At 41.3% G+C, this 26,600-nt stretch overlaps 1 protein-coding gene across 1 annotated transcript in view; it reads right to left on the reverse strand.

Moving 5' to 3' along the window:
* VWA3B (von Willebrand factor A domain containing 3B) overlaps positions 1–26,600 on the reverse strand; it is a 93,955-nt gene that overhangs the window by 58,955 nt on the left and 8,400 nt on the right. Inside the window, exons 2-11 of the mRNA XM_048495610.1 lie at positions 25,601–25,630; positions 25,322–25,484; positions 23,638–23,865; positions 22,897–22,991; positions 21,160–21,410; positions 18,354–18,513; positions 15,045–15,214; positions 13,758–13,882; positions 2,671–2,787; positions 488–678 (exon numbers count right to left, since the gene is read on the reverse strand). Coding sequence (XP_048351567.1) covers positions 488–678; positions 2,671–2,787; positions 13,758–13,882; positions 15,045–15,214; positions 18,354–18,513; positions 21,160–21,410; positions 22,897–22,991; positions 23,638–23,865; positions 25,322–25,361 — 1,377 coding nt within the window. The 5' untranslated portion in view covers positions 25,362–25,484; positions 25,601–25,630. The remainder of the gene's footprint in view (positions 1–487; positions 679–2,670; positions 2,788–13,757; positions 13,883–15,044; positions 15,215–18,353; positions 18,514–21,159; positions 21,411–22,896; positions 22,992–23,637; positions 23,866–25,321; positions 25,485–25,600; positions 25,631–26,600) is intronic.

A 26,600-nucleotide genomic window follows, 5' to 3' on the forward strand; every position in this document is an offset into this window, starting at 1 on the left:
TCATGAGCTGCCTCTGGCAATTACAGAGCCATTGTCAGGTAAGAGGACCAAAACAGCAAAAAGAAAACTGGAACTTGAAGGAGCATTGATTAGTTTAAATGCCATACCCAACACATTTTTACAAAATTTCTTCTGCCACAGGAGAGACACAAGTTTTCCTACTTTGGAAAGTGTTTCCTTGAAATTCTATTCCACAAGGATATGTTAGTACTACCAAAGTGGAAGAATCTTGGCTAAGCCAAGTTGCTGCCTATATCTGAAAGATTTCAAAGTGGTTGTGGCCAAACATTTCCCCATATTCTGATGATCCATACATAAAAAAGTCTTGCTGAGTCAAAAAAAACAGCTGAACTATTTTGAGGCAAATGGAAAGCTTTTGTAATGGCATTAAAATGGTGGCTACCAAAATAAACAAAATCTCCTACTGTATAACTAGCACAGGAACAAGAAATCAGCAGAACCACTTCTCCTGTAAAAAGTGACTTACAGCATCAGTTTGCAAATATTCATTCTCTGGTTTGGTTTTTATGTCAACAACCCCATCTGCATGACGAAAGGTGTAAGTACCAAATGCTTTCGTCATAATCAAGTTCTGGGCCTTCAAACCATTCTTTTGAAGCCACATCTTGGTACTCCCGGTATCCTGGACATCATATGCTGAATAGTCAACTTTGGTCACTGGGGTAAAAATGAAACTGAATGAGCATTTGATGACTTCAAGATTAATATAAACAACAATCATTCCATCAACCACTTATTATTGATTTCTATTACTATTGCACCTTAATTTCTATTTCTACTACACCGTTCTCCACAACAAACTCAAAGCAGCTTACATCATTCTCTCCAACATTTTATCGTCCCAACTACCTCATGAGGTAGACTAAGCTGTGTGTGTGTGACTAGCCAAAAATCACCTAGCAAGCTTTCATGGCAGAGTGGGAATTCGAACCTTTCTCCCAGAATCTAATCCAACATTCTAGCCCAGTGTTTCCCAACCTTTTTGACATCACGGTACCCTTGACCTCACTCTTCATATCTCACAGCACCCCTGCCATCCCCCCCCACCTTCCCCTCCCAGTGCCCCTGCTTGCCACCCCCACACCTTCCCCTCCCAGGGTGAAGGAAAGCACTGGGGGAGGGGGCGGAAGTGGCTGCTGACCTTGCGGCAGGTCCTGCCCCCTGGGCCAGCTCCATATCCTTGCTGGTGCTGGTGGGAGACACTGCAAAAGTGAAGGGGGCTGGTAGCGTTGATGGAGTACCCCTGGGACATGCTCATGGCACCCCAGGATACCATGGAACCCTGGTTGGGAATCGCTGCTCTAGCCAATACACCACACGGTCTCTATGAGGCATCAGGGGGTGTTGTAAAGTACTGGATCTTGGAGCAGGTGTTGCATTGTTTAATCTGTTTCCCATATATACAGGCAAGAGTGCAGTAGAGAAGAGACACCCAGGTGCGCAACTCTGTGATTCTTTTTTTAACCTTGTTTTAGACCCCTCTCAATCCTCCTAATTCTTCCTACTCACAAAGGAAACACAGGGGGTGGGTCACACTTTTTCTCCTTGTTACACAGCACTATCACTTCTAAAACTCTCCCTACACAGAGAGAGTTCTTGTATAGAGGAATCCTCTGATGTCCAGGTCAGCATTTTGCCATGTCAGGCCATTCTACCTCCACATATTATGAAGGGCATAGATGGCCTTTTAATCAATCACATAAACATAAGCGAAGTTTGCTATAATGCATTCCAGAACACATCTATGCCAGGACGGTATGGTTAACACCTCCATCAAACTTGCTCTGGTACCCAGATCAAATTCTAATGATACTTTAAGTGCATTATGTGGACAACAGAATATGAAGTTCATTAATTAAGTTCTTGAGCAATGGATGACCAACCTGCAGGACAAGTAGATAGGCCACAGAGGTTTGAGGTATGCTTGTGCCACACAGCCAATAAGCTTGGCTCCTGGCTTCCTCTCCACGGCAGCTCTCCTGCCTGCTCCTCAGTGTGGCAGACTACAGGCCAATCACACTACATGCATGGGGAGATATGAATCATAATACATAGTAGAGCCACATTCGTAGGGCCATACTAAATGTATAGTGGCAGTGTCCACATCCAACCAGTGGGTAATGATGCCATTTTATAGAGATTTGAAAAGTGTCATGGGTGCCCAATCCTAGTGTCCTGCAGTGCAGCAAGCTGAGACATTCTTGTCTCCCCCCCCCCCGCCCGCCCGCCCGCCCACCACACATACAAGCAATTTCAAGAGACTAAATGCTCATCTGCAACCCTTTCTGCACTTGAGAATGCGGGAGGAACAAGTGTGCTTCAGTCTGTCACACTGAGAATCCAAACAGGCCTTTCCACCATTTTTATATCCCTTGAATTGGTGTCCATGGGTTGGACCTGTGGACATTGTTGCATCTAGTTCCACCCTTATATTTTGGATTTGACAACAGCATGCCTAACAACATGGCTGACAGCCAATGGCATTCAGCCAGCATTCTTCAATCTGTAGGTGTACAAGTGAAAAATCATCTCCAAAAGTGATACATATTCATAACTTGCCACTTTAACTATTAGTGAATTGCAACTGTCAGAACTGTTTAGTGTTACTAGTATTATTATAATGCTATCAGAAGTTCAAAAAGATCATACCTTTAGCTGATTCCGAATTTTCGAACTCTTCCAAAATTCTCTGAACTTGCAGTTGTGCATTCCTTGCTTCCTCCAGCTCCTTCCAGATCAAGAACACATCTTCTCTGACACCTGCTCCTGTAAATGGGAAAAATAAATGGGAGATGTACAGAAATGGAGGTGACTGTTGAAGTTCCTCTGGTCTCCTGGTTTGCTTGTTTTTCATGTTCACCGAATAATCATCGAGCAGCTCTGAGCAACTGCCATAGATTTTCCCTGAGTTTGTCCAGGAGCAAATGCTTTCAAGATAACACAGCCATTACTATAAAAGTTTTGGACAGCAAACTGAACTACTTTGTATTTCCTGAAAGTTTTTGTTTTAGAGGAGTTCAGACACACTTGCCTTTTTCTGTACTGTACCCAGAGTCCATAAACCAGAAAATGTTGACATTCAGAGTATTATCACTACTAAAGCATGGAAGCATGTGTTAAATCACTTGCGCAACATTCTGTTATACTGTAACGTGATCAAAAATCAGAACATAGCAGTGAAGGTAGGGCTGATTCTGTGACTCGAGAAGTGGACAGCCACATTTCCTAGGATACACCTCTTGGCTTACTCCCACATAACTTAATAGTTCTTGTTTATTCCCATGAGGCAAAGACAAATGTATAGAGGGCATGATTCTGGTGAGGAGACAGGGGAATGGTGTGATCCTTACTGACAAGAGATCCCACAGAAAAGTGTTGTTCGCACAGAAACACATAACACACAAAAGAGATGCCAATCCACATATACAAACTCAAGAGTACTCGCACTATAGAGGCCACCATTTATTGCAATAGTGATGATCTTGAAAGATGTTTTTTTAAAAAACATGTGAATTAAAATCTATGCTGGGAAATGAGATTGTCAGAGATCTTAGCAAAACAAACACAAAGGAACACAAAAGGAAATAAAGCAAAACAAGAAGGGCCCATATTTTTTTAAAGAATCCTTAATCCTTAACGTTATTCAGTTTTTAACATATTCTGTGCATTATTCTGTGTATCTGAAGTGGGCATGTACACAAAAGCTTTTACCACAAATATTTTTGAATTATTTTGTGCAGTGCACATGCAAGCCTGTTGCTCCTGCAAAGAAATCACAGACTGTTCCCCAGTATTAAAATAGCACCAGCACTACCTGCCTGCAATATTAGCATAACTCCTTTTCAATGCCAGGACAACGTCACTGTTTATGGTGCTTTTATGGCACCACAGTGCATGTGAACAACTTGAAGAACTCACTGCTGCCACAAAAGCTGAAATTGTCATTTTTAACTTATAATGGAGCAAACTTTTGAATAGGCGTAAGCAAGTGTTGCCTGACAAGAATATGTGCATCTTTTGCCTAATCATCAGTTCTTACAGAGATCTCCCTCTTTCTCTTTCCAGTTACTGCACAAGGGTAATGTGTTACTGTATACTGCCATCTCCTGGGACACTCCTTCAAGGATTCTATTGTGCATCAGAAACAAAATCCACATACTAAATTAAGGCGAAGAAGCACACCATCAAGAGAAAACAAGGAACTCTCCTTCTATTCTTCTCTACAAGCACTTTCAAAGACCTGATGGGCTAACCCAAAATTATTTTGTTATTTTAAAGCAATCAACTGGGTAAGAATATGTATAGGTACACACAGTTACTGATGAATACAAAATTGTTCTAGACAAATAAAAGTGCCCCCAAGAAATCATGGACATAGACTAATATACCTAAAGGACTGCCTTCTTTCCTATGAATATGCCTGTTCACTGCATTTATCTCTGGTGGCACTGCTTCAGTTTTCCCCCACCATCTCAGGCTAGGTGGGTGACAACTCAAGAAAGGGTTTTCTTAGTCATAGCACCAAAACTTTGAAACTTCCTCCCCAAGGAGACTTGTCTGTCTTCTATCAGTCCCTGTCACCAATGGGTGAAGACGTTTTTGTTTCATTTCATTTCACACGCCCCCAATAATGGTTATTGGCAGTGGTGGGATCCAAAAGTTTTAGTAACAAGGTTCCCACGGTGGTGGGATTCAAACTGTGGCGTAGCGCCAATGGGGCTGGGTGGGGCATGACGGGGGTGTGGCCGGGCATTCCGGGGGCAGGGCATTCCTGGGTGGGGCTGTGGCAAGGACGCAGCCGCTGTGCCGGTCCTTGGACGGGAAATGAATGCAAGCAGGCGCAGGCTGCCACGCATGCCAGTGCACCTCCTGCTAGACTGCTTCAAGTTCTGCGTGCTACTGCTGAGAGGAGGGGCATAACTAAGGGAAAAATCACGTGGCAAAATCACCAATTAGTAACCCCCTCTCGGCACACACAAATAATTAGTAACCTACTCTCAGGAACCTGTGAGAACCTGCTGGATCCCACCTCTAGTTATTGGCCTTTCTCCCTGTTTCTGGTGCTGTCTATGTGTTTGAACTGAATGATTTCATAATTTAAAATGTTTTCAATTGTTCAAACATTTTACTATTTTCATGTTCAGTGGGGAGACCAAGTCTGTGTTCCCACTCACACACAGAGTTCATGGATAACTTCAGGTCTCTCAGATTAAATGACCTCGCAAGATGGGTCGGAGGAAGGGAGAGCCATATATCGTGTACTCCTTGGGAAAAAAACATAGGATTAAAATGAGAAAAAGAGAGATTTTAAAAGTAGATGCTTCTGTATCAGCCCCAAACAATTATTTATAGATAAAGCATATTTCCATCTCCAAAATACAGATTACTTCCCACAAAAGTGGTTGCTCATTCTCTGCATTCTCTGCATGTATGAACCCCCTGCAGATTTTCTACAAACTATCCAGCAAAACATTTTTTCTCAGCCAAGCACAAGTGTGAAGACTTTGAAGAACCCCTGTCTTATATATCACTGGAGGGAAGGCTGATAACGTGAACGAATAGCAAACTTGTTCTCTATACCATCAACACAACACATTGAAATTAATCCAACTAATTAATAAAATTACCATCGAGATCCACAATCTCCCAAGAGACTTCAATCATATTGGCTTTTATCTCATCAACACTTTTCAGGACTGCTGTCTTGTCCAAAGCCTCCACATGCCAATATTTCACTAACATAAGCATTCTTAAATATCACATGTCCCTATTTTTCAGTCTCTGACTGCTTAGGTTTGCCTTGGTACAGCTACTGAAGAACCATGGAATCCAATCACTCCTGGCCAGTGACGATCACCAGGAAATGACAGTTCAACTGCCTTCTAAAATCTACCTCAAGTTCCACCCAAGAAAAGGGGGGAATCAGCAAGATGATCCTCATAATGTTACCCCAGAAAGGCAACTTGGGGTTGGCTACTCAGGCTCCTGGCTGGGAAAGGGGGGCAGGATGAATTCCAGAAAATAACAAGCATTCGAATACATTTAATTAATTTTATTCAATCAGATATCATACCTAGTAGCAGAGAAGGAGGGCTATCCAATGGAGTTTATTATTTTTTTCTTTCTGGACAATTGCCCCATGGATGTCATCCTTTTCCTGGATGGTGAATTTACCTGTTTAATCACAGCCTGCTTAAGCAAGGATTGCTATTTGGAAAGCTCCTTTTTGCAGGATGGCAAGGTCTAGTACAGGAGCAATCAAACTTTTCTGAGTTCGGGTTAGAGTAGAATAAACTAGGGGTTGTAGGAGAGATTAGGTCTGTGCCATCACCATTCATAGCTATAGCATCTGCTCTGTGGTTTCCTATACTTTCTGGAGAGGCTTTCTTTTGATGCCCTTTAATGTGAGCTATCTATTTGGGAACACTCTTTGTTTGGAGTTCATTGACAATTTTTATCCATTTCTAAATCTTACTGCCCCATTCCCTGGGAATTGGGAGATGTAGGAGCTGGGAGGTCTCGGTGCGAGGGGGCATGAAAAACCTCTCCCTCGCTTGTTGCTGAGACAGATCCCAGATTCCCTCCATGCCCCATTGAATGGGGAGAGGAATCCATCGGGGATGACTGCAGTAGAGGATTGGGACCTAAACCAGCCTCTGCAATAACAGGAGCCAGTATAGGCTGTTGCTAAGAGGGCAGTGCAGCCGCTGGAGAGCTGAGTAGCCAGCCCCAAGTTGCCCTCCTGGGGTAACAATAACACTAAAAACTCTGGATCATCCAATTGTGAGGACTGAGGAAGATAAAAATAAAGTATGAGGCACCTGTAATCATTCAGATCCTCTGAAGATGCCAGCCACAGATGCAGGCAAAACGTCAGGAGAGAATGCTGCTAGAACACAGCCATACAGCCCGGAAACCACACAGCACCCCAGTGATTCCGGCCATGAAAGCCTTCGACAATACATTAAAAATAAAGTACTTTGTCACAAAATTAATAATTAATGGAATCCACTACTGTAAAATGTGGTAGTGCTACTCTTTGAGAAAGAAGTAGACAAATTAATGAAAGCCAAGATCCATTAGCCATTAAGAAAAATGGAACTTCCATGTTTAGTGTCAGTATGTATCTGAGAAGCAGATGTTGTGAGGAAAAAATAAAATAATAGCAGACACTGTGGTTGTCAGTCAGCTGGTCAAGGGATCTAGGACCTGACCTTGAGTTTCTGTTGTATATTTTTATTTTCTCTCTTTTGTTTAGTTGTTTAAATTGTACTGTTCTGTAAGGTGCTTTGGGTTCACAGTGGGGAGAAAAATGGAAAACAAATGCCTAAATAAACAAGCAAGCCTTCGTTGCATCCTTGTAGCATGGACACATTATTTTTATTTATTTAATGCATTTATTTAGCTAGGAGAACCAGTGTGGTGTAGCAGCTAAGGTGCTGGACTAAGTTCTAGGAAACCCAGGTTCAAATCCCCACTCTGCCATAGAAACTTGCTGGGGGACCTTGGGCCAATCACACACCCTCAGATTCAACCTAGGCAAGAATTTAGATGGCATAGGACTGAACAACAAACAGTGGCAATTGTCTCAGGGTATCTGTTATTTTCTTAGGAGCCCATGATATGAAACCCCTGGTCCCCCTTGCCTTCTCCTCAAGACATGCTTTCATTAGCCCCAGCAAAGGTGGGTGACAGTTGCCTCAGTTGGTTTCTCTCAGACCATTGACGATACCTTCAGGAATACATTCTAAAACTGAGATGATTGTGGATTTCCCTTGTAACACCTGTTTAACTATTTTCCACGAGATTTCTTTTTAGTATTAGAATGAGTAAAAAGTTATTTCTCCATATTCAGACTTCTAATAATAGTACTTTAGTCCTGGATCTCACAAAATGGATGTGTCTGTGTGATTAAAATTTTATGGCACCATAATCAAGATGAAATTGTACTTTGTTCAGGGGGTTACTGTCATGCTAGACAACCTCGACAAAAATAAGAAGTCAATTATAAATTACCCACACCTTCTTTTATAATGGATTTTTAAAAGTGTTAAGGACAGTTCATATAGCATAACAATCGTTTGCATGAGGCAGGGTTTCATAACACTCTAGCAATTTCCACAGGAAGGAGCTACAATTCTCATGATTCTATCACACAGACCACAGGATAGTGACCAGCATTATGTGGCACTGCCTTCAACACTCTCATTAAAATGTTCAAAGGAGAGGAATCCATTGAACTTTAGAATGATCAGAGATTAATACTGTTTTAGTGGAGCCTTTTGCCTTACTGAAATTATTTACTTATGACTCAGTCTTTTGGCCAAGATCATCTGCATACTAAAGTGTATACATTTACTATGTACTAAACAAAATAATTGTGGTTGATGCTTGTCAGCTATTTAAAATACTGTTTGTCGTTGTCTGAAGATATGCACATTGTGACCCATAATCATTGGTTGTAACCTTATCTGTCATGAGACACCTGTAATCATGCCAAGCTATTACTGAACTATTTGAACCCCGACAGAAAGTTTCTCACACGTTGCCTATCAAATTGCCAGGAGACTGTTACTCCAATCCTAAGCACATTTTGGGAAGCAAGCACCACCAAGTTCAACAGGACTTACTTCCTAGGAAGAGTTTTTCAGGATATCAGTTGTACTTGACCAAAAAGTCATTGATAAGATCAGCAGTTGTGACTGGTCACAAAGACTGAGACACACTTGGCTCTTATTGTGGTGCCTGGCTAGAAGGCAGTATAAGATACTTGAAAGCCACAGTTGCCACAAGTACAAAGGTCTGTTTGAATTAAACATTCAATCCACCCAAAGAGAAAAAAGTCACTATCTGATTTGCTTAAGGCGTCTGCAACTCAGCAATAAACAAAGGAAGCAACTGCTCAAAATTAATTGTGCATGCAAAATGGGGTGTTTAACCTCTTTCAATAGACAACAGTGTGGTCAAAAAACAAAGCATGCTGCAGTAGACCTGAATTTTGGTGCATTTGCTTCACATAGCAAAACTAGAGAAGCACGCTGAGAGTAGTAGTGGATAGTCATTCTCTGTTAATTTCAGTCTTAATAAAGTATGACATAATGTTCTCATTATTACACAACTTCCCCCCACCTTTGTTATATTCATTTCCATGGATTTCTACAGGAAACACATTTTCAGCTATATTTCTCACCCCATCCAACTAAGGCCCTTTCCCCACTTAACATTTGTTGCGGGCTATTCTGTCAAATAACCCGTGGCTTTGCAGCGCTCCCCACTGCATCCGCAGTGGCAACACAGCTACCCCGTTTCCACCGCTCTCCTTCCCCCTTCTCGCGCGTCTTTTCGACTCCTGGAAGGAAGAGCAGCTTTTTGAAAACCCCGCAGAGAGTGCGGGGCAGTGAGGAAGCCCAGGCGTGACTCCGCAGTTCAGTTTCCCGCCCCTGGTGTTGACGTGTAACCTTTAGCCCAATAAGGAAGCAGTGGGTGGGACAGGATGCGTGCAGCAGGCCAATTTTGTTTTCGGTGGTGTTTTTTAGCCCAGCTCACTGAAAATCATTTTTGCCTCTTTGATGCAAACTCTAGTCTAGTAGATGTGCAGGTCTGCAGGAATGCCTCTCCGAGTAGCTGGCAGCTGCCCTTTTCACAGTCATTGGCCCCATTCCCCTCCAAAGGCAGTTTTGGAAACTTGGGCTTTTTCTTCGCTAAAATAATAAACCTCCGTCGCAGGGACTTTTTAAAAAAGAATAAATGCAGATGGGATGGAGACCAACCACTCAGTCAGCACTGGAACGTCAATTAAATCGTTAAAAGGCATGCGTAAAGCTGGAGCTGGACTAGAGAGGGGGGGGGAAATGGAGGAACGGTTGTTCTCGGAAGCATCTCACACCTGGAGTGCTTGAATGCTGAACTCTCTAGGGAAATTGGGAGCCTGTGGCACCAATAATACTAACCTCTTTCAGCAACTGTCTGATTTCCTCTTTTTTCCATCTCTCTTGCTCTTTTTAGCACAAGGGAACTTTGGGGAAGACAGAGAGCCAGGTCTTTGTTCCACTGTTTTACATTCACTTACAGGCTGAAGTTATTTCTCCTCTTGCAATCAGCAGCAACTCCTGTAGCTCAAGTGGATAAGCGTTGTGCTGCTGGGCAAAAGGTAGCTGGTCTCTAGTCTAGGCAGTGGTAAAAGTATTTTTGGGTTTTTTTAAAGAAGCCATTTCTTCATCTCCACTTTGCTTATATTGTATCAATCTGCGCATGCTCGCACAGAAAAAGAAAAAAATCCCTTTCCAGCAAGAGCAGCAGCCAATCAGGATGGCCCCTGAGCTGAACCCTCGTTCCACAGCCTCAGAGTGGGAAATCTCTGTGGCTGCTGCCGGAGCATCCTTTGAGGTGCAGAAGCTGCGGTGGGGAACGTGAACCCACGCCCAAAAGGTCCCGCAGCAAACAAATCCAGTGCATATCTCCTTCTTTTTTGAAGTGGGGAAACGCCCTAAGATGAAATTCTCAGGGATTGTGTTCCTTATTAAAATCCTGGCAGAAAGCAATGATTCCTCTTTTTAAGTATGTGTAAAATCCTGTCAGGTCACAGCTTGCTAACGACAACCCAGTAGCGTTTTTAAGACAAGAGGCTAACACCCCTTTCAGATGACGATTCTAAGTAGGATGTCATCCACTGTTGGTCCGTCTATGAGTTATCTCTAACACGCTCTGGCCAGTTCAAACAGAGCCTCACACACATGTGCACAATCCCATTTTCTGGCAGCACATTCTTTTTTGGCCTTTTTAACATTTTCAGACACATGAATGGTGCCATTCCTATAGTGTGATAGCACTCAATTCTTTTAAAACCCCCCCCCCCCCCCCCCAAGAATGTGCTGCTAAAAATGGCAGGAATATAATAGTGGCCCTTTCAGAAGCACTCCAGATAATTCAAACAGCACACTGGAGTGATTCAGAAGCACAAGAAAGAACTTAAAATGGGAGAAAGCAGTTTTCATAAAAAGCAGCAGAGTCCCACTATGCTGATGGGACGCATGGCTTTGTCTGAACAGGTTAAAAAATCTATTAGCAGTTGGTAACCAAACCAATTGTGTCTGAATTGACATTTAAAAAATATGTTAGCCACCCCCTGCTCAATCGGATTCTTTTTTGAAAGAGGTTAACAGAGGTGGTTTGCTATTGCCTTCCTCTGCATAGCGACCATGGTATTCCTTGGTGGTCTCCCATCCAAGTACTAGCTAGGACCAACCCTGATGAGATCAAACCAGCCTGGGACATTCAGATCAGGGCTCCTCATTTTACAGACAATTAAAATTCTCACTGAGCACAAGGGGGTGTTCAGCAATTCAAGTGGGTCTAAATTTTATATAACTTCTTGTACAAAACCATCCATTTACAGTTTGAAGAAGAGAGTCAACTTTGGGGCGGGTGGACAAGTGAAATCTACATTCTCTTGTGCCTTAGCCACCTCCCACCACCACCACCACCACCACCACCCGCCCAGTGGTCAAACTATTTTTCTTCTAGTCAGACTCTAATACTAGAGACCAAGCTAAGAGAAAAACTGTGAAAGAAATGGAGCAATCTGAGATAAGGAACTGGTCAGAGGACAAGATTTAGCTATTTATATGTCATATTTTTCCCTTAAAACACACACACACACTAATCACACAAACCAAGCCTGTCTTCTCCCCTTATTGAGGCCAAGAATATATAGAGTGTAATAATTTGAATGAGGCAGGGGTACCCAACCCCATCAGATTGGTATTGTAGTCTATGAACATCTAGAGCACCATAAATTGGCCACCCCTAGAATGAGGGAAATTGCAGGGAGGGAAAGATTTAACCTCTTTTCTCAGATGGGCCTTCGCATGTGTGGACTGGTTTCAAACTAACTGTTACAAAGCATCATTTATAATCACAGATTCAAATAAAAAGTTACAACTTTTAACCTGGACAAGTTTCTGTTTCTTCATCTTATTTGTGCATGATCCAGCATTTGTATCGTTTGAGCTCTCTGACTGTTGGATCACTTAATTTTTTTCATTCACCTCCTCTCCTTTCAAGTTGAAATCTCGACTGAGTTAGACCGAGCATTTTCTATGCAGTTCATCCCCTTGACCTCACAGCTGGACTGCTATCATAATATTGGCCAAATCTTTACAAACCCACCTGTTGCCCCCAGTAATGCTACAGTATATTATGATTTCCTTTTACAGTTTCTTAATCTAATTTCTCTTTCTAAATATAAAATTAATTTTTTGTATTCGCAATATAATCCAAAGGCTTTTTTTAAGGCCTCAGTAGACCACAATGAAACTGGTGTGGATCCGGCCTCTCCAATCTGACAGTCTGCAGCCTCAATTCCATCCACAACCCTGTATCTGCTGTTTCTACCACTGTTACAACAATCTTAGCTTCCTCACTACCATTTTAAACTTTAGAGGCAGCAGAGTCAAAACACGTCTAAATCCTCAATTCAAACACTAAACTTGTTAATTTATACACTAAACTCAATACACAGCTTTCAACAATTTCTTTATCATTATTTCTCAGAGCATCCTTTTAGGAAATATACTGCAAATAGCCTCAAAACGAGAAAGGAAAGAACAATCCCACACATTTGTTCCAGTAAAAGATTTTCACAATAGCAACTCCCACCCCCACCCCACCCTCACCCCGCCGGTGCTTCTGGAACTTTCCAATTGGCTAGGGATGATGTCATAATCACTGCTATAATGGAAGATAAACGCACAAGACTAATTGTGTCCCCTTTTAATGTGTAAATGCAGCCCAATAAAAGCACAGACACAGCACACAAAGCATTTCAAGGAGATTACTACACTTCTGGGGTGATTAAAACCACTCAATGATTCGGTCGTTTTAAAGGGGGGGGGCATGGCCATCATTTTCAGAGCAGCAGCAGCAGCAGTAAGACTTGATCCAGCTATTAAAATATGAACTGGATGGCTAGGGGAAGGGGAAGGCAGCCTTACTTCTCACAATGGAACCCAGCAGTGAGGTTCTATTCCCTGTAAGCAATCATTACACTGCCACTGAATCAAAATTAAATAGGGGGGATTAGAAAGTTGCCCCTCATAGAGATTTCACAGTACAAAGTGAAAGGGCTTCAACATAAAGAAAAGGCAGTACTTCCATAAAAGGGAAAATAAAGGACTTTAGGGGGTGGGATCGTGCAACTTAAGTCAAAGCTTGGCTGGACCTGTGCTAACTCTGCATTGCAGCCAGATGCTATTAGGATACCAGTTTTTATCATTATGATACTTCCTTTAACTCTCTTCTCTAGATCAAGGCTCCATTTATAGGTGGCTAGCTAGAGGCAGCTATGTAGCATGAGAACAAATAAATCTTCATCCCAAAATCTTATTGAACTAGGGTTGCCAACCTCCACATGGTCTGCTCCTGGATCCAGTAGTAAATTTCTATTAATGGAAACAGAGTAGTTTTTACAGATTTCCCTGCTCCCACTTGCAGCCCGCTATCTGCTCTTTATACTTTTCTGTTGGTTTCCTCAACAGCAGCATTTAGGAAAGTGATTCAGACTGAAGGGCAGGGGGAGGAGAGAAAATCCTGCCAAGTGAGCCACAATCCCTTTTGTCAGTAGAAACTTTCACTAGCTCCAACCTGTATCTTGGAGACTATTACATTTCCATTGATGGGTATAGCTAGTCAATTCTGTGAGGCTTGGTGGTGGTTTGTTGTTTCTTTTTTTGTCCTACCTAAAGGCAGCTTCCCTTTCAGTTTTGTCAAGTCCTGGGCAGGCAAGCTTGTCTCCTCTTCATGCCAATTTGTTGACACTTCTGGCATATCTAGACCATCAGTTCTTTCAGCAAACGCATGGAACCTGAAACATACATTTTCAAATACATGCATCTGGTTATTTCAGCTAATGATTCGACACAAGCACCATTATTATGTTATGTGCTTTAACCATACTCCATGCCTTTCTCTGCAACTCAGAAATTTTTGCTTTAACATTTTCTTAACAGATCAATGCCAAAACTGAATTGTCTGGACAAATCAAGTTTTAATAGCCATGAAACTCTGATCATATCTACAGACCACAACTGGCCCACTTGCACTACAAATTTAATCATCTTTACACTACCTTCATTGCTCTCCACAGAATCTTGGGAAGTGTAGAAAAAGAAGAGGAGAGGTTGGCTTTTATATCCCACTTTTCTCGACTATAAAGAGTACCAAAACATCTTACAATCACCTTCCCTTCCTCTCCCTACAACGGGCATCTTGTGAGGTAGGTGAGGTCGAGAGAGTTCTGAGAGAACTATGAGTGGCCCAAGGTCAGACAGCAGCTTCATGTGGAAGAGTGAGGAATCAAATCTGGCTCTCTGGAGTAGAGTCCACTGCCCTTGACCCCTGCACCACAATAGCTCTCAATGAGGTATAGGAATTCTGTATTGGGATACTGTCTAGCATTCCCTACCCCTGTACTACAGTTCCCAAATACCACTGGGAAGAAGAAACAAGCTAATAATCTGTGTAAACCATTAATTTGTGTAATCTGAACTAAAACTGAAATACCCAAACACAATATTGTGGCCTAGAGTTGTCAGCTCCTGGTTGATTTGGAGGTGCAGCCTATTGAGGGTGGGGTTTGGGGAGGGCAGGGACTTCATTGGGGTATAATGCCACAGCATCCATCTTCCAAAGCAGTTATTTTCTCCAGGTGAGCTGATCTCTGTTGCCTGGATACCAGCTGCAGGAGATCTCCAGCCACCACAATAAAGTTGGCAACCCTATTGTCACCTAATAATTATTCCGGAAGCTATCATTTATCTATTATCTCTTGGCTGCAACCCACCATTTTAGATACTATACATGGTCACCACCTCAAAAGAAGACTACTTGGCCTTTCCCTGCGGCAAATAGTTTGCTACCTGTGCAAACAGACTGAACAAAAATATATACACAGTATTAGCAAGGATCCATACATCCACTCATAAAATAGTTTTATAAAACTGAGATACATTACATTTACCTCATACCTGCCACTGGTCAGATGACTCAGTTCCTTTAAGAAAGTGATTGTTTCTTCTTCCCTGGCATTAAAAGATACAGTATGGACTGGACATGGGCTCTCTGAGATCTTCTGCAGGAGCAAGTGCTTCATGCATTCAGGCAAATCATCCACAACAAAATAGTACACAGCTTCTATCTGTGAACAGAAAGGTCATTCAAGTAATTAAGGAGGGGTAATACCCTGCAAGCAAAAATTCTATATTCACAGTTGCTAAGACATACACACACACACACACACACACACACACACAAATAAAACATGCAAACATCTGTAATTGCTGACAAACCAAAGTTTTAAGAATCTTGCTGTGGCTTCTGGTACAGCACACAAGAAACCTAGACACCACAACTCATATACTAAAAATAAGGCAAAGTTTCTAAAATGGTACTTTGGGCCACAAACAGTGGACACAACAACTCAATCACTTTCAACACAGAGACTACTACTGGTTATACATTTTATCCCATTTTACCACAAGTGTAAATTTGTGTCATGAATCTCAGTTTGGCATTCAAATACCTAATATGGTCATACCCAAATAGAATTTGGTACATTATACAGCGCAAGTTTCCCCATGTTAATAATACTGCTGTGCCTTCATGCACAAACTCACCCCTTTTTGATGCACTACAGGAGAACAGGTCAGGCTTGATGTGGCTCACAGGGAATAGGCAAAGATGAGTGGATCCTATATTCTCCACCAGCCCTACAAATAAATGTTCTATGCCACCATCAGGTGCCTGGGATGGATTTTAACAATCAGTGGTGAGTTAATATTAAAAAGAGAACCTGCCAATGTGGCGAGGTTTCCTCTTCGGTATAAATTTGAGATTTGGTGCTACAATTTCAAAGACTGCTATTTGAAGACAGATAGCCCAATCCAAATGGGAGGGTGTATGGAAGGCGATGTGGCAGCTGAGCCACATCGCCTTCAAAGTGATGTTCATCAGTGCAACCATTAGGAAAACTAAGGAAAACCCCTGTCAGCCATGAAAAGCCCCATTCAGGGCAATGGTTTTCACCACCTTTTTGACGACTTAAGTCTGCACCTGGAAACGGGGGCATTCCAAGGCCAAGAGGTCTCTGGAAGCCACCTAAAGTTGGTCACTGGCCACAGTAGTTTTGAGTTCCAGTGCTTTGAACTGTGTGTGCTTTTCTTTTTGTTTTGACAAACACAGAGTTACGCTTCTACCCAGGGATCCAGAGAGATTAACTATGGGCAATTTGAATTGCTGATCAAGAACTTTTGTTTACAGAAGTTAGCCTTATTGCAGCATAGTGAGAATGGCTTCTTTTCCAGACAGAAAGCTTAGACTGATTATCCTGAATCCAGACAATTACTTGGAATGGAAAACTCAACTGCACCTTGCCTTGCGAGCAGAAGAACTTTTAAAGATTACTGAGATTTCTGCTGCTGAGAAAACAACCAGAGAAACGTGAGAACTTAAGGACGCAAAGGCCCAGGCACTCATTGGAAATTGCATGCATAAATCCTATTTATCTCCTATAAGTGAATTGGGGACAGACAAATAGATGCTGAGCAAAATAGAGTCCAGGCATGTTAAAAAGGGTCTGGCATAAAGCTATATGTTAAGATGCAAGTTGCAAAGTCTCCATTATTAAAATGGAAGCTGCTTTACCACTCATGTAAGCATACTCCAGGACTATTTTTCAGAGTTTAAAGCTTCGGGTGATGAACAGAACAACATTGGGCAGTTGGCAACTCTTTTTCTAAGTCTGCGCCCTAGTTAAAGTGGAATAATGGGCCAACTAGAAGACCATGTGGATTTAACCTTTGAAAAGGCAGCTGAAGTGACAGGGTTAATGCTGTCTCCTGCCTCAATGACAGAGGGGGTCTGATCAGTGAGTCAGATAGCTAGAGGGGCTCAAGACACTGGGCACCTTTTTTCTACTGCTCTGACACTGTCCCTCTGATGTGTAGATTGCTACTCCCAGAGAACTAACTAACTAACTTCCTTCCTTCCTTCCTTCCTTCCTTCCTTCCTTCCTTCCTTCCTTCCTTCCTTCCTTCCTTCCTTCCTTCCTTCCTTCCTTCCTTCCTTCCTTCACCTCCCACTATTTTTGCATATCTTACACCATATGTGCAGAAAGATGCACATAGCATCTCTCACCATCCACTAGATCAGAGGTGTCCAACTCTGGCACCCCAGATGTTCATGGACTATGATTGGCCATGCTGGCAGGGGCTGACGGGAATCGGAGTCCATGAACATCTGGGGCGCCAGAGTTGGACACCCTTGCACTAGGTAGATTAGAATAGAGAACGTATCTCTCCACTTTTCTATCCAGAATGGAGTTCACTAATAAAGACTTATTAGTTAGAAACTATGAATTCCCAGAACACACATGCATGGGCTAGCTTCACTGTGTTTTTGCCTGAGTGCACTTTGATGTAATGCAAATGAATCTCTTACCAGAGAGAATTACCAACACTGGGAATGCCCCCAGAATGCCTCATCCACTCTGGCGCAGCCTCCTTTGGTGGAGGCCCAGTGGTGCAGGGGGAAACTTCTGCATTCAGCTTCACTGCCAATGTAACTAGCCCTGTTTCAGCATCTGTGCCCGTTTGGGTGGCCCGTTTGGGTGGCCCAAGTGGCAATGACACCCCCCCCCCCTTTTTTTGGACTGCACAGTAAAAGTTGCTACCTTCAGTTAACTAGAATGAATTCTGGTCATATGCATAGTGTATCAGCATCATAATTGGTCAGATATCACTTGTAGCTTGGGTCATTTCCCAAATTATTTTCATCCTAATTTCTCCTGAGATTTTAGAATTCCTAACTACCTTGAGCTCTGCCTAAATAGAACTGATACATTTGGAATTCTACATTGTTCCAATTTTTTTTCCCTGCAAGGATCATGTTTCCTTATAAGCATGTGTCTTAGAAACATCACTGCATGCAGCAAACAACTCCTTTCTAGAACATTAATAGTATGAGCAGTTTGAAGAAGTACACTTGATGTTATCAAGCTTAATAGTTCCAGCATTCCTGAACGTCATAGAAACACTTCCCCCCCAACTACTTCGTGGGAAGTCAAATGCAAAGCTTCAGTTTTCTGAATGTGATATTGCTGTGCATATAAGATATTGGTAAGTACCAGTGCATATCATCTTGAAAGGAATTCTTTCTAAATAACCCACCAGTATTTTATTTAGCCCCTTCATAATTCATCACCATGAAACTTGCAATCCCGTTCTCACGGGGTATTCTTAGACATAATTGGAGACTTCTGGAAATGTGCAGAAGATTACCGTATCGTCACACACTGCCTCTGAGAGAGCCTCAATGGGGCCTGTGTGGCAAACAGCTGGCAGGTGGTCCAATGTACATAGCCACTTGACAGCAGCCTTCACAGAACTCTCGGTCACAGGAACAGCTTTCTCCTGCCACTTCACAGGATCTTCAGCAGCCCTGAAACAGACAGGAGCTAAAATATTCAGGGGAAATGCTAAACTGGTTTGCAATGCAGCACTTGTGAACAGCTATGAGGAAACTATGCATGACTTGCCACCTACTAGGTTTTACCTGGGAATTCTTCAGATTGGGAGGAGGCCTTGCACAGTGTCTAGACAGACATATGATCTGGGTACCAAATGCCCAGAAAAATGTCTGCAGCTTTTTTCAGACAAACCACTTTGATCAGCATTCAGTGACACAGTCCTGCTGCTTCCCTCTGCCTAGCAGCTGTCTGTGAGAAAAGGAGAGAGCTTTAGCATCCACCACTGATCAAAGGGCTAAAGACTTAGGAGCTGTCACAACAGGATGGGCCCAGAGATGTCTTAGATGGCCACAGAAAATGGAATCAGGACTGGAGGGAAAAGCCTTTACTACTATCACTGCCCACCTTCCCCAGCACGAAGCTTGTGCAATGGCCTCCTCATCCTTTTGCTCCTGTTAAAGTGAGGAAATACTCCTCAAGGGGCTACATCTAACACAGAGGCCAGCTGCTGATCCCAAACACAAGTCAAAAAGAATGTTTTCATCAATATTTTTATTTTCTCAAAAAGCCCCATGAAAATGATTCATATAAAGCAACCTTAGTGGCCAGTTGGGATTAGAAAGGGGCTCCATAGAAAGGCAAGATACAAATTGTATACGTAAATGATGCTCAAATGCCACATTTTTTAAAGTAGATTTTGCGGAAGTGTCATCTTGCTTTTTATTCATCCACTACCATCTTTAAAAGGCTCATTTTGAACCTCTCTAACAATAGGTGACAGGCTATGAATCATAGTGGATATGAATAGGACAACTTGCATGTGACTGCCATGAAAGGATTTGTTTTCAAACTGGAATAATGTCAGTTTGAATGTATGCGTCTCACACAAAAAAGAAGTGGATAATGCACTATAAGTAATGAAACAGAAATACTCCAACAAAGGAGTAAATACACATTAAAATGCTACAAATTGCAGCATGTGCAGCAACACTCTACATAGATAGGTGCAATTACAGCCAATTCATATTTTATCTTGAGAACTTAAATGGAAGTCATAGTTGACTTAAAGCAGCAGACTTTACAGGCAATACTTCCCCAAAACAAACATGAAATCAACAGCTTGGAAATAGTCCCACAATCTCTAACTATCTAAGAGCCATTCACAATTGGTGGTGCCATATATATATATTAATATTTAACTTTTTTTTCCTGAATTGACTTTCAGTCTCATTGGAATCAATGAGCACAGGTTCAATCAACCACCTTGTGCACGTTAATATTGATGGCCCATTTGACTCAGTACTGTCATTCCTCTCGGACAGAGGACTTCAAACTCAACTTCCAGACCATCTTGCTGCCGGAGAATCTGATTCAGATCCAGGGTGACATATTTGATCACATATTTGATCAATGAGATGTAATCCAAACACAAATCAAGATGAGTATTTTTCTTTTATACATAAAGAACAGGTCAAATAAATAACCATTAAAATATCCAGATTTGATACTGCATACAAAATAGTTATGTGCAGAATAGATTTATGGCCTGCTAGAGAGAGCCTCTCCGTACATGCTTTCAAGTCACAGCCAACTTATGGCAACCCCCGCAAGGAGCTTTCAAGGCAAGTGATTAGGCAGAGATGTTTATTTATTTATTTCCCGCCCATCACCAAAGTCTCTGGGCAGGACTTTTCCCCCCATTGCCTTCCTCTGAAGAGCCTTCTATAGTAGCCTCCCATCCTAGTATCAACCCTGCTTAGCTTCCAAGATCTGATGAAATCAGACTACATCATGCTGCCTTCCCCCCAACTACTCTGTACCCAGAAATTTCCCCCTTAACTCAAGAGAAATTCTTTTTCAGAATGACCAGTTCTCTTGGGGGGGGAAAGGACCAGAGTATCAGGCATTCTATGTTTCTGCTACGTAGGGCAGAGGAAGAACATGGAAGGTTTCTTTTCAGTTCTTGTTAAAGTCTCCACCTGATTCCATAATCATTTTGAATTTCAGATGCATTAGCAGAGATGGGGCTATCTCTCAGTAGTAGAACATTTCCTTTCATAGAAAATGTCCTGAGGTCAATCCCCATCAACTCCAGTTCAAAGAATCAGATAATAGGTGATGTAAATGGCTTCCGCTTGAGACCCTGGAGTGCTGCTACCAGTCAGAACAGCAGTTGATACTGATTTTGTCAGATCAATAGTCAGATTCAACCAAAGGCACCTGTATCAGAATTATTGGTATCCTCCAACCTAGCTAAACTTAAAAAAAATATACTGGTAATGAGAAGGGATCTATTTAACTACCCAATATGAAACACACTTTTGAAAATTAAAATCTTCAGTAAAACTTCAGAGAAAATAGTATATCACTTTTGAGCAAATCTTTGTCAGTTAAAGAGTGAAAGAATTTTCTGAAGATTCTACTGGTAATTAGCAGATCATCCCATCCCACCAAAACATAAGCAGTGACATTACAGCCTCACATAAGAAACAATATTGAAGACCAAGTACAATTATGTCCACTTAGCTTTGGAAGCCTTCTTATCAGACTGTTTTAAATTTTAGAAATCCCGATGATCACATTGACAAAGCATAGGAAATAAACTGTATTCCCCTTACCGAATGAGATTAAATTTGGCTATTTGGGCCACCTGCTGTGTGAGGACCATGCGAAGTGCCTGACAACACAGATTAAATTCAGCTCGAGAAGAAACACCAATATCCAGAACTATCGTAATGGACTGTTCCTGGATCACTCCAAATATTTGCCGGCTTTCAGTGGTCAGCCATTCCATTCTTTGTTTATACAGATCAATAGCTACAGTAAGGCAATCCACAAAATGAATGAGAAGGTCCTTTTTGGCTGTCAGCTATTGGTGAATAAAAATAGAGAAATGATAAAATTCCAAAATGGTGAGCACTGGGGTGAGAGATGTAGCTGCTGAAAAGTTTTGGTTGCTTCACAGCATTTAAAAATGCAAGAAATTTCTTCACATTAAGATTTGGCCTGGGTTTTTTAAAATTTTATATTCCAATTGCATGATCTGATTTAATACAGATTATATTTTTGGATGTTTGATCACAAAATTATATCTGATACATCTAATTTAGTTTAAAATCAATATAATATGCATCTAAATTAATTTAAAAACATTTAAAATTTTCCAATTTTATTCCATTAAATTACAGCAAAGTTTATAAATTATCACACAGAACTTAGCCACCAATTTAGGAATTTGTGGTGATTCATCAATTAAAAGTTTACAAATTTGTCCTGACTCAGAGACCAGAGTTCTTATCTAACAGGGTACTGAGAATTTTAGATTGAGCCTCACTAAAAAGCTTACATCTAAACAAAAAGTGTTCTATGGTTTCCACTTCTCTGTCCTGCACAAACACAGAGTTCCTGTGAGTGAGGAATCTTTTCGAATCTGCTCTCCAAAACACCTGATGGCAGGGCTGCATACCTCACCAGAGTAAAAGACCTTCTAAAGCTATTTACTTCAAGAGTAAATAAATAGGCAGCTGGAACAGGAATATATTTACTACTGACCTGAAAATAGGGGATCTGGCAAGATCCAATTGTAAGATGTGGCATAGCTTCCCTGGGGATGGTCTCTACCCTTAAATGTTAGTGTAGTTCATTTGAACATGGAAAGAAACTGGAGCCAATATTATAAAGGGATTACTTGTTAACAAGTATGAAAGTTACTCTGCAAAAGTCTGGTGCTGTGATTCACAAGCATCTCCAATTGCTCCTACTTCACAATCACCAAAAGGGACCAAGGAATGCACTTGTGAAAATGTCAACAGGAAAACAGTTTCTGGACCACAATTTCATTTCCATGTTTTTAATGGATCAATCAAAAGAGGGGAAAGCTCTCAGTTTAAAAATAATGTGAGTCAGTAGCCTTTTTGCTGAATCATTTAAATGATGGATCAAAACCAGTGGTAGGATTCAAATAATTTAACAACTGGTTGTTTACAAGCACCATTTTAACAACCGGTTCTGCCAGAGTGGTACGAACCTGCTGAATCCCACCACTGATCAAAACTGAACTCTTTTATTTGATATCTCAGTTATCAGGATTACTATCCACCATCCTATCCCCCGATTCTTTACTGTTGCATCCTTCGACAGTTTAGGAGTCAGATATTCCAAGTCTACTGTCAACATTTCACTCAGAACTATGCAAGCAGCAGTCCCAATTTACAAAATGCACACAATCATATCTTCGTTACAGGAAGATGGCAGGCATTACTATATTCCAGTCATTTCATTCTATCAATAGGATTTGTTTGCCAAAAAGTAAGAAACGTTATTACTCCATCCAATTGAAAATTCATCACACTTACATTGTATCGCTTTCCATCATGGTCTTTTGTGTATTGACGATACAACCTGTTTGAATATCGAGAAGCCACAAGTTTCCCCAAGATGGCCACATATTCTAGAATATAAACAAAGTTAGTTACTCGTGCCATTTTCTTTACCCAATATTCTTCTTGCAGTCCAGTCCTCTGCAACTGTTTTCTGAAATATCCCACTGCAATCTTATGCATTTTTATCCTGAGGGTAGATGCCATTCAAACTCAAAGTGTTTCCTTCTGATTATATTTGCAGAGGACAAGACAACAGAAGAGGGCTTGCTTTTCATGTGATGGATTGTTCTTGTCAAGCATAACTATGATTTGTTGCGACCTAGAAACAAAGGCTTATTATGTGCTTCTGGTCTGTCCCGCAGTGAGTGTACACAAGTTTCCCCAAGAAGGCTATCTAATCCAGATTTTCCATTGGCGCATAGGTTTTCCCTCCTTCCAAACTCATCTGCACTGCAGATTCAATAATCCCTGCAGCTTCCAAAAGTGGGGTAAGCTGTATTTTCCCTGCCTATGATGCTCTGCTTCACTTCCCTAGTCCACAATTCCAGAACTACAAGTGGAGATTCACGTCATTTTTTCCTACTGCTCTCTTCTAAGCTATCCTAAAGCAACAATTGTGGAGACACTGCAATACATACTTGAAAAGTGCAGGGGGCCTGAGGACCATCCAAAAACCAGCTTTTATGTGCCATGATTATTTGGTGCAAACCATACCTTCCCTGTGTTGAAATCCAATTTGGGATAAAATATGAGAAAAGGTCAACTTGTTCCTCTTGAGTCCATGAAGGTGAAGCCATTTAGTGGAAGAGATGAGAGGTTGCACATCCATGTCCCACTGAATACTATTAGCCCTCCACCCTTTTTCTTCAAAGTTCTTCTTGCAGACAATGAGTGGCTCATATTGCTCAGGGGAGGCTTTAGGTTTCCCATCAAAATTTTCCTCTGCAAAGGGAAAATATTGTAGTCTAAATTAAACCCCTTCCTTCCCCAAATAATTATCTCCCTCAGATTTTTTCCACATATTTTTGCTGTTCTTATGATGCACTATTGAAATTGGTTCTAAAGACAAACTGCTTTCATGTGTAGTTTAATGATTTTTTCTTCTTCCTTCTTCTATTAATGTAAAAAAATCCTGCATTCTTAAAAATTATGCTATGGAGATGAGTTTGAAATTAGTCTAAGATATTTTCTTTAGTTACAGAATAGGGTTTTTTTTTTTTGCTGAGACTGAAAATGGATTACAGAATTAGAAGACAATGCAAAAAAGGTATAATACATGCCATAAATGATGGCGGGGTGCGGGGAGAACTGCCTAAGATTTTCAATGGTGTAACAGTTAGGCCCCTTCCACAAGGACCAATAAACACAGGCTAACGATGGTATAAAACCCATTTGGGGGGGAACTTCACATGGATCCCACTTCTGAGTCTGCCTTATGTTCCCCCCCGCCGCCCCCAACATTCCATATCACCACAGCCCAGCCATTCAGTGTTGGCTTTGTCAACCCCTCAGGCACAAGGCATAAAATACTTTAACTAGCACTGTTAATTTTATTAAACATGGCTGTTACAAAGCAGTAAACGGAGTGTGGTGCGGGGAATCTTGGTCAGAGACTCTCCCGATTTTCTTTTTTAACAGCTGCAGAGAATGGGCATATGTTTCACCTGAATCAGTTCCATGTTGTCCATATACACCCAAAGAATTGCTATTTGTGGAACTTAGAGGAGAATATAGCAGCTAAGGAGGTGCATAGTGAAACAGAATAGGAGGGTTTGTTAATGAATATATGAAGCAGCCTTATATAGAGGTCTTTATCCATCGGGTACCAACTCTTCAGGTTCAGAGAGAGAAAGATTCCAACCTCTCCTCTCTCCTATCTTAACTCTTTTTAACTAAAGATTCCAGGAACTGAATCCAAGATCCTCTGCATGGAAAGCATGTACTTTAACACAGAGACACAGGCTGTCTTCTGATCTTCGATCTCAAACAGCACAAGTAGTTTGGCACTAATATTATGTTCTTGGGGTGGGGGGACATCCCAAATAGTGAGGACAGCAGTTTATGTACTTGGGAGAGGTTATGCCTGTATTTATTTATATACATTTTTATCCAGCCCTTCCATCAAAGTAGGACATGGTGTTCTTCCCTCCTCCATTTTATCCTTGCGATAGTTCTATGAGATAGGTTAGGTGGAGAGACTGGGACTGACTCAAGGTCACCTATCAAATTTTAATGATAGAATAGGATTTGAACCTGGGTCTTCTAGATCCTAGTTCAACACACTAACAATTATACCGAACTGTCTCACTGCACAAGGGTAATAATTAGCATCAGAAAAAGTGACTGACTATTCAGTTGCATATTATTTCATGAAACATCACCACTATCAAATACTCACGTTCACTCCAAGCAATTCGTTTACCCACTTTGCCAGCCATTCTAACCACAATGATTTCTTATTTCTTTTTATGTTCCTCTTAAAATATGAAGAATAGGAAATTCTTTTGTTATGCTGATAGCTCCCAAAACTGTATTCAGAGCCAGTCCCAATAATTTAAGCACTGGAAAAACAAAAGTCAGGTCCAACCATGTTATTAAGCAGAAACTTTGATCTATAAAGGCATTGTGAACTTCCGCTTCCACTGCCACCTCTATCAATATCAATGAGAATACTCACATCATGCTTCCCTTTAAGCAGAATAAATATCTAAATAAAAAAGAAAAGAGGAGAAAATTAACCCATGAAGTTGACAGACACTTATCACAGCACATGTACTGATAAGCTATTACAAGCATATGGTTAAAACCTCTTCAGGTTAAAGCAATTATCTTCTGCATTGTAAACCAATAGGCAGCAGATTCAGCCCAGACAAGAAAGTATGACTATTTAAAATGGAATTTGACAGATTAATGGACAATAGATTCATCACTTGCTGCTGCCCACAGTGGCTAAGAGGAACTCCATATTCAGAGACAGTAAACCTCAAAAAACCAGAGCTAGAAGGCAGCATTAGGGAAAGATTCTGGCCTCCATACCCTGTTTGTCGGCTGCTGTGTGAAAAAGGCTGCAGAACTAGATAAACCACTGATTTGATCCACCATAGATCTTCTTAAGTTCTTCTGTCCTCCAGTATTGCCTAACACACTACAATAACTTTCGGAACTCACAGGATATGGTGATGGCCACGAGTTCAGGTGGCTTTAAAATAAGCTTAGACAAAAACACAGAGGGAAGATCCATCAGTGTCTATTAACTGTGATGTCCAGTCAGAACCTCCATGCTCTGAGGCAATGTTTATCTGAATAATAGTTGCTTGGAGTAACACAAGGAAGTGTGATTAGCTTCTGTACTCCTGTATGTGGACTTTCTGACCACTATGGGAAATAAATCACTGAAGTTGACCATCCTTGATTGTCAGTTTAAGAAACATAGTTTGACATGTTCATCATCACAGCATCTCCATGAGATATAAAATGTTCTTTTATTTGCATTTTTCAGGGCAAAACCTAAGGCTGAGAGTGTGGGCTCTTGAAAACAATCACTCTAAGTGCTGAAACAAACAATCAGAAACTCCATGTGCAGCATGGCTTCCATCCTGTATGATTTCATACTGTGCAAGTTGGGAAATCCAGTATTTTAATAACCATATACACTAAAAAAAATACCCCAAAAGACA

This window comes from Sphaerodactylus townsendi, linkage group LG04, assembly GCF_021028975.2.
Source record: "Sphaerodactylus townsendi isolate TG3544 linkage group LG04, MPM_Stown_v2.3, whole genome shotgun sequence".
NCBI classification, from domain to species: domain Eukaryota; kingdom Metazoa; phylum Chordata; class Lepidosauria; order Squamata; family Sphaerodactylidae; genus Sphaerodactylus; species Sphaerodactylus townsendi.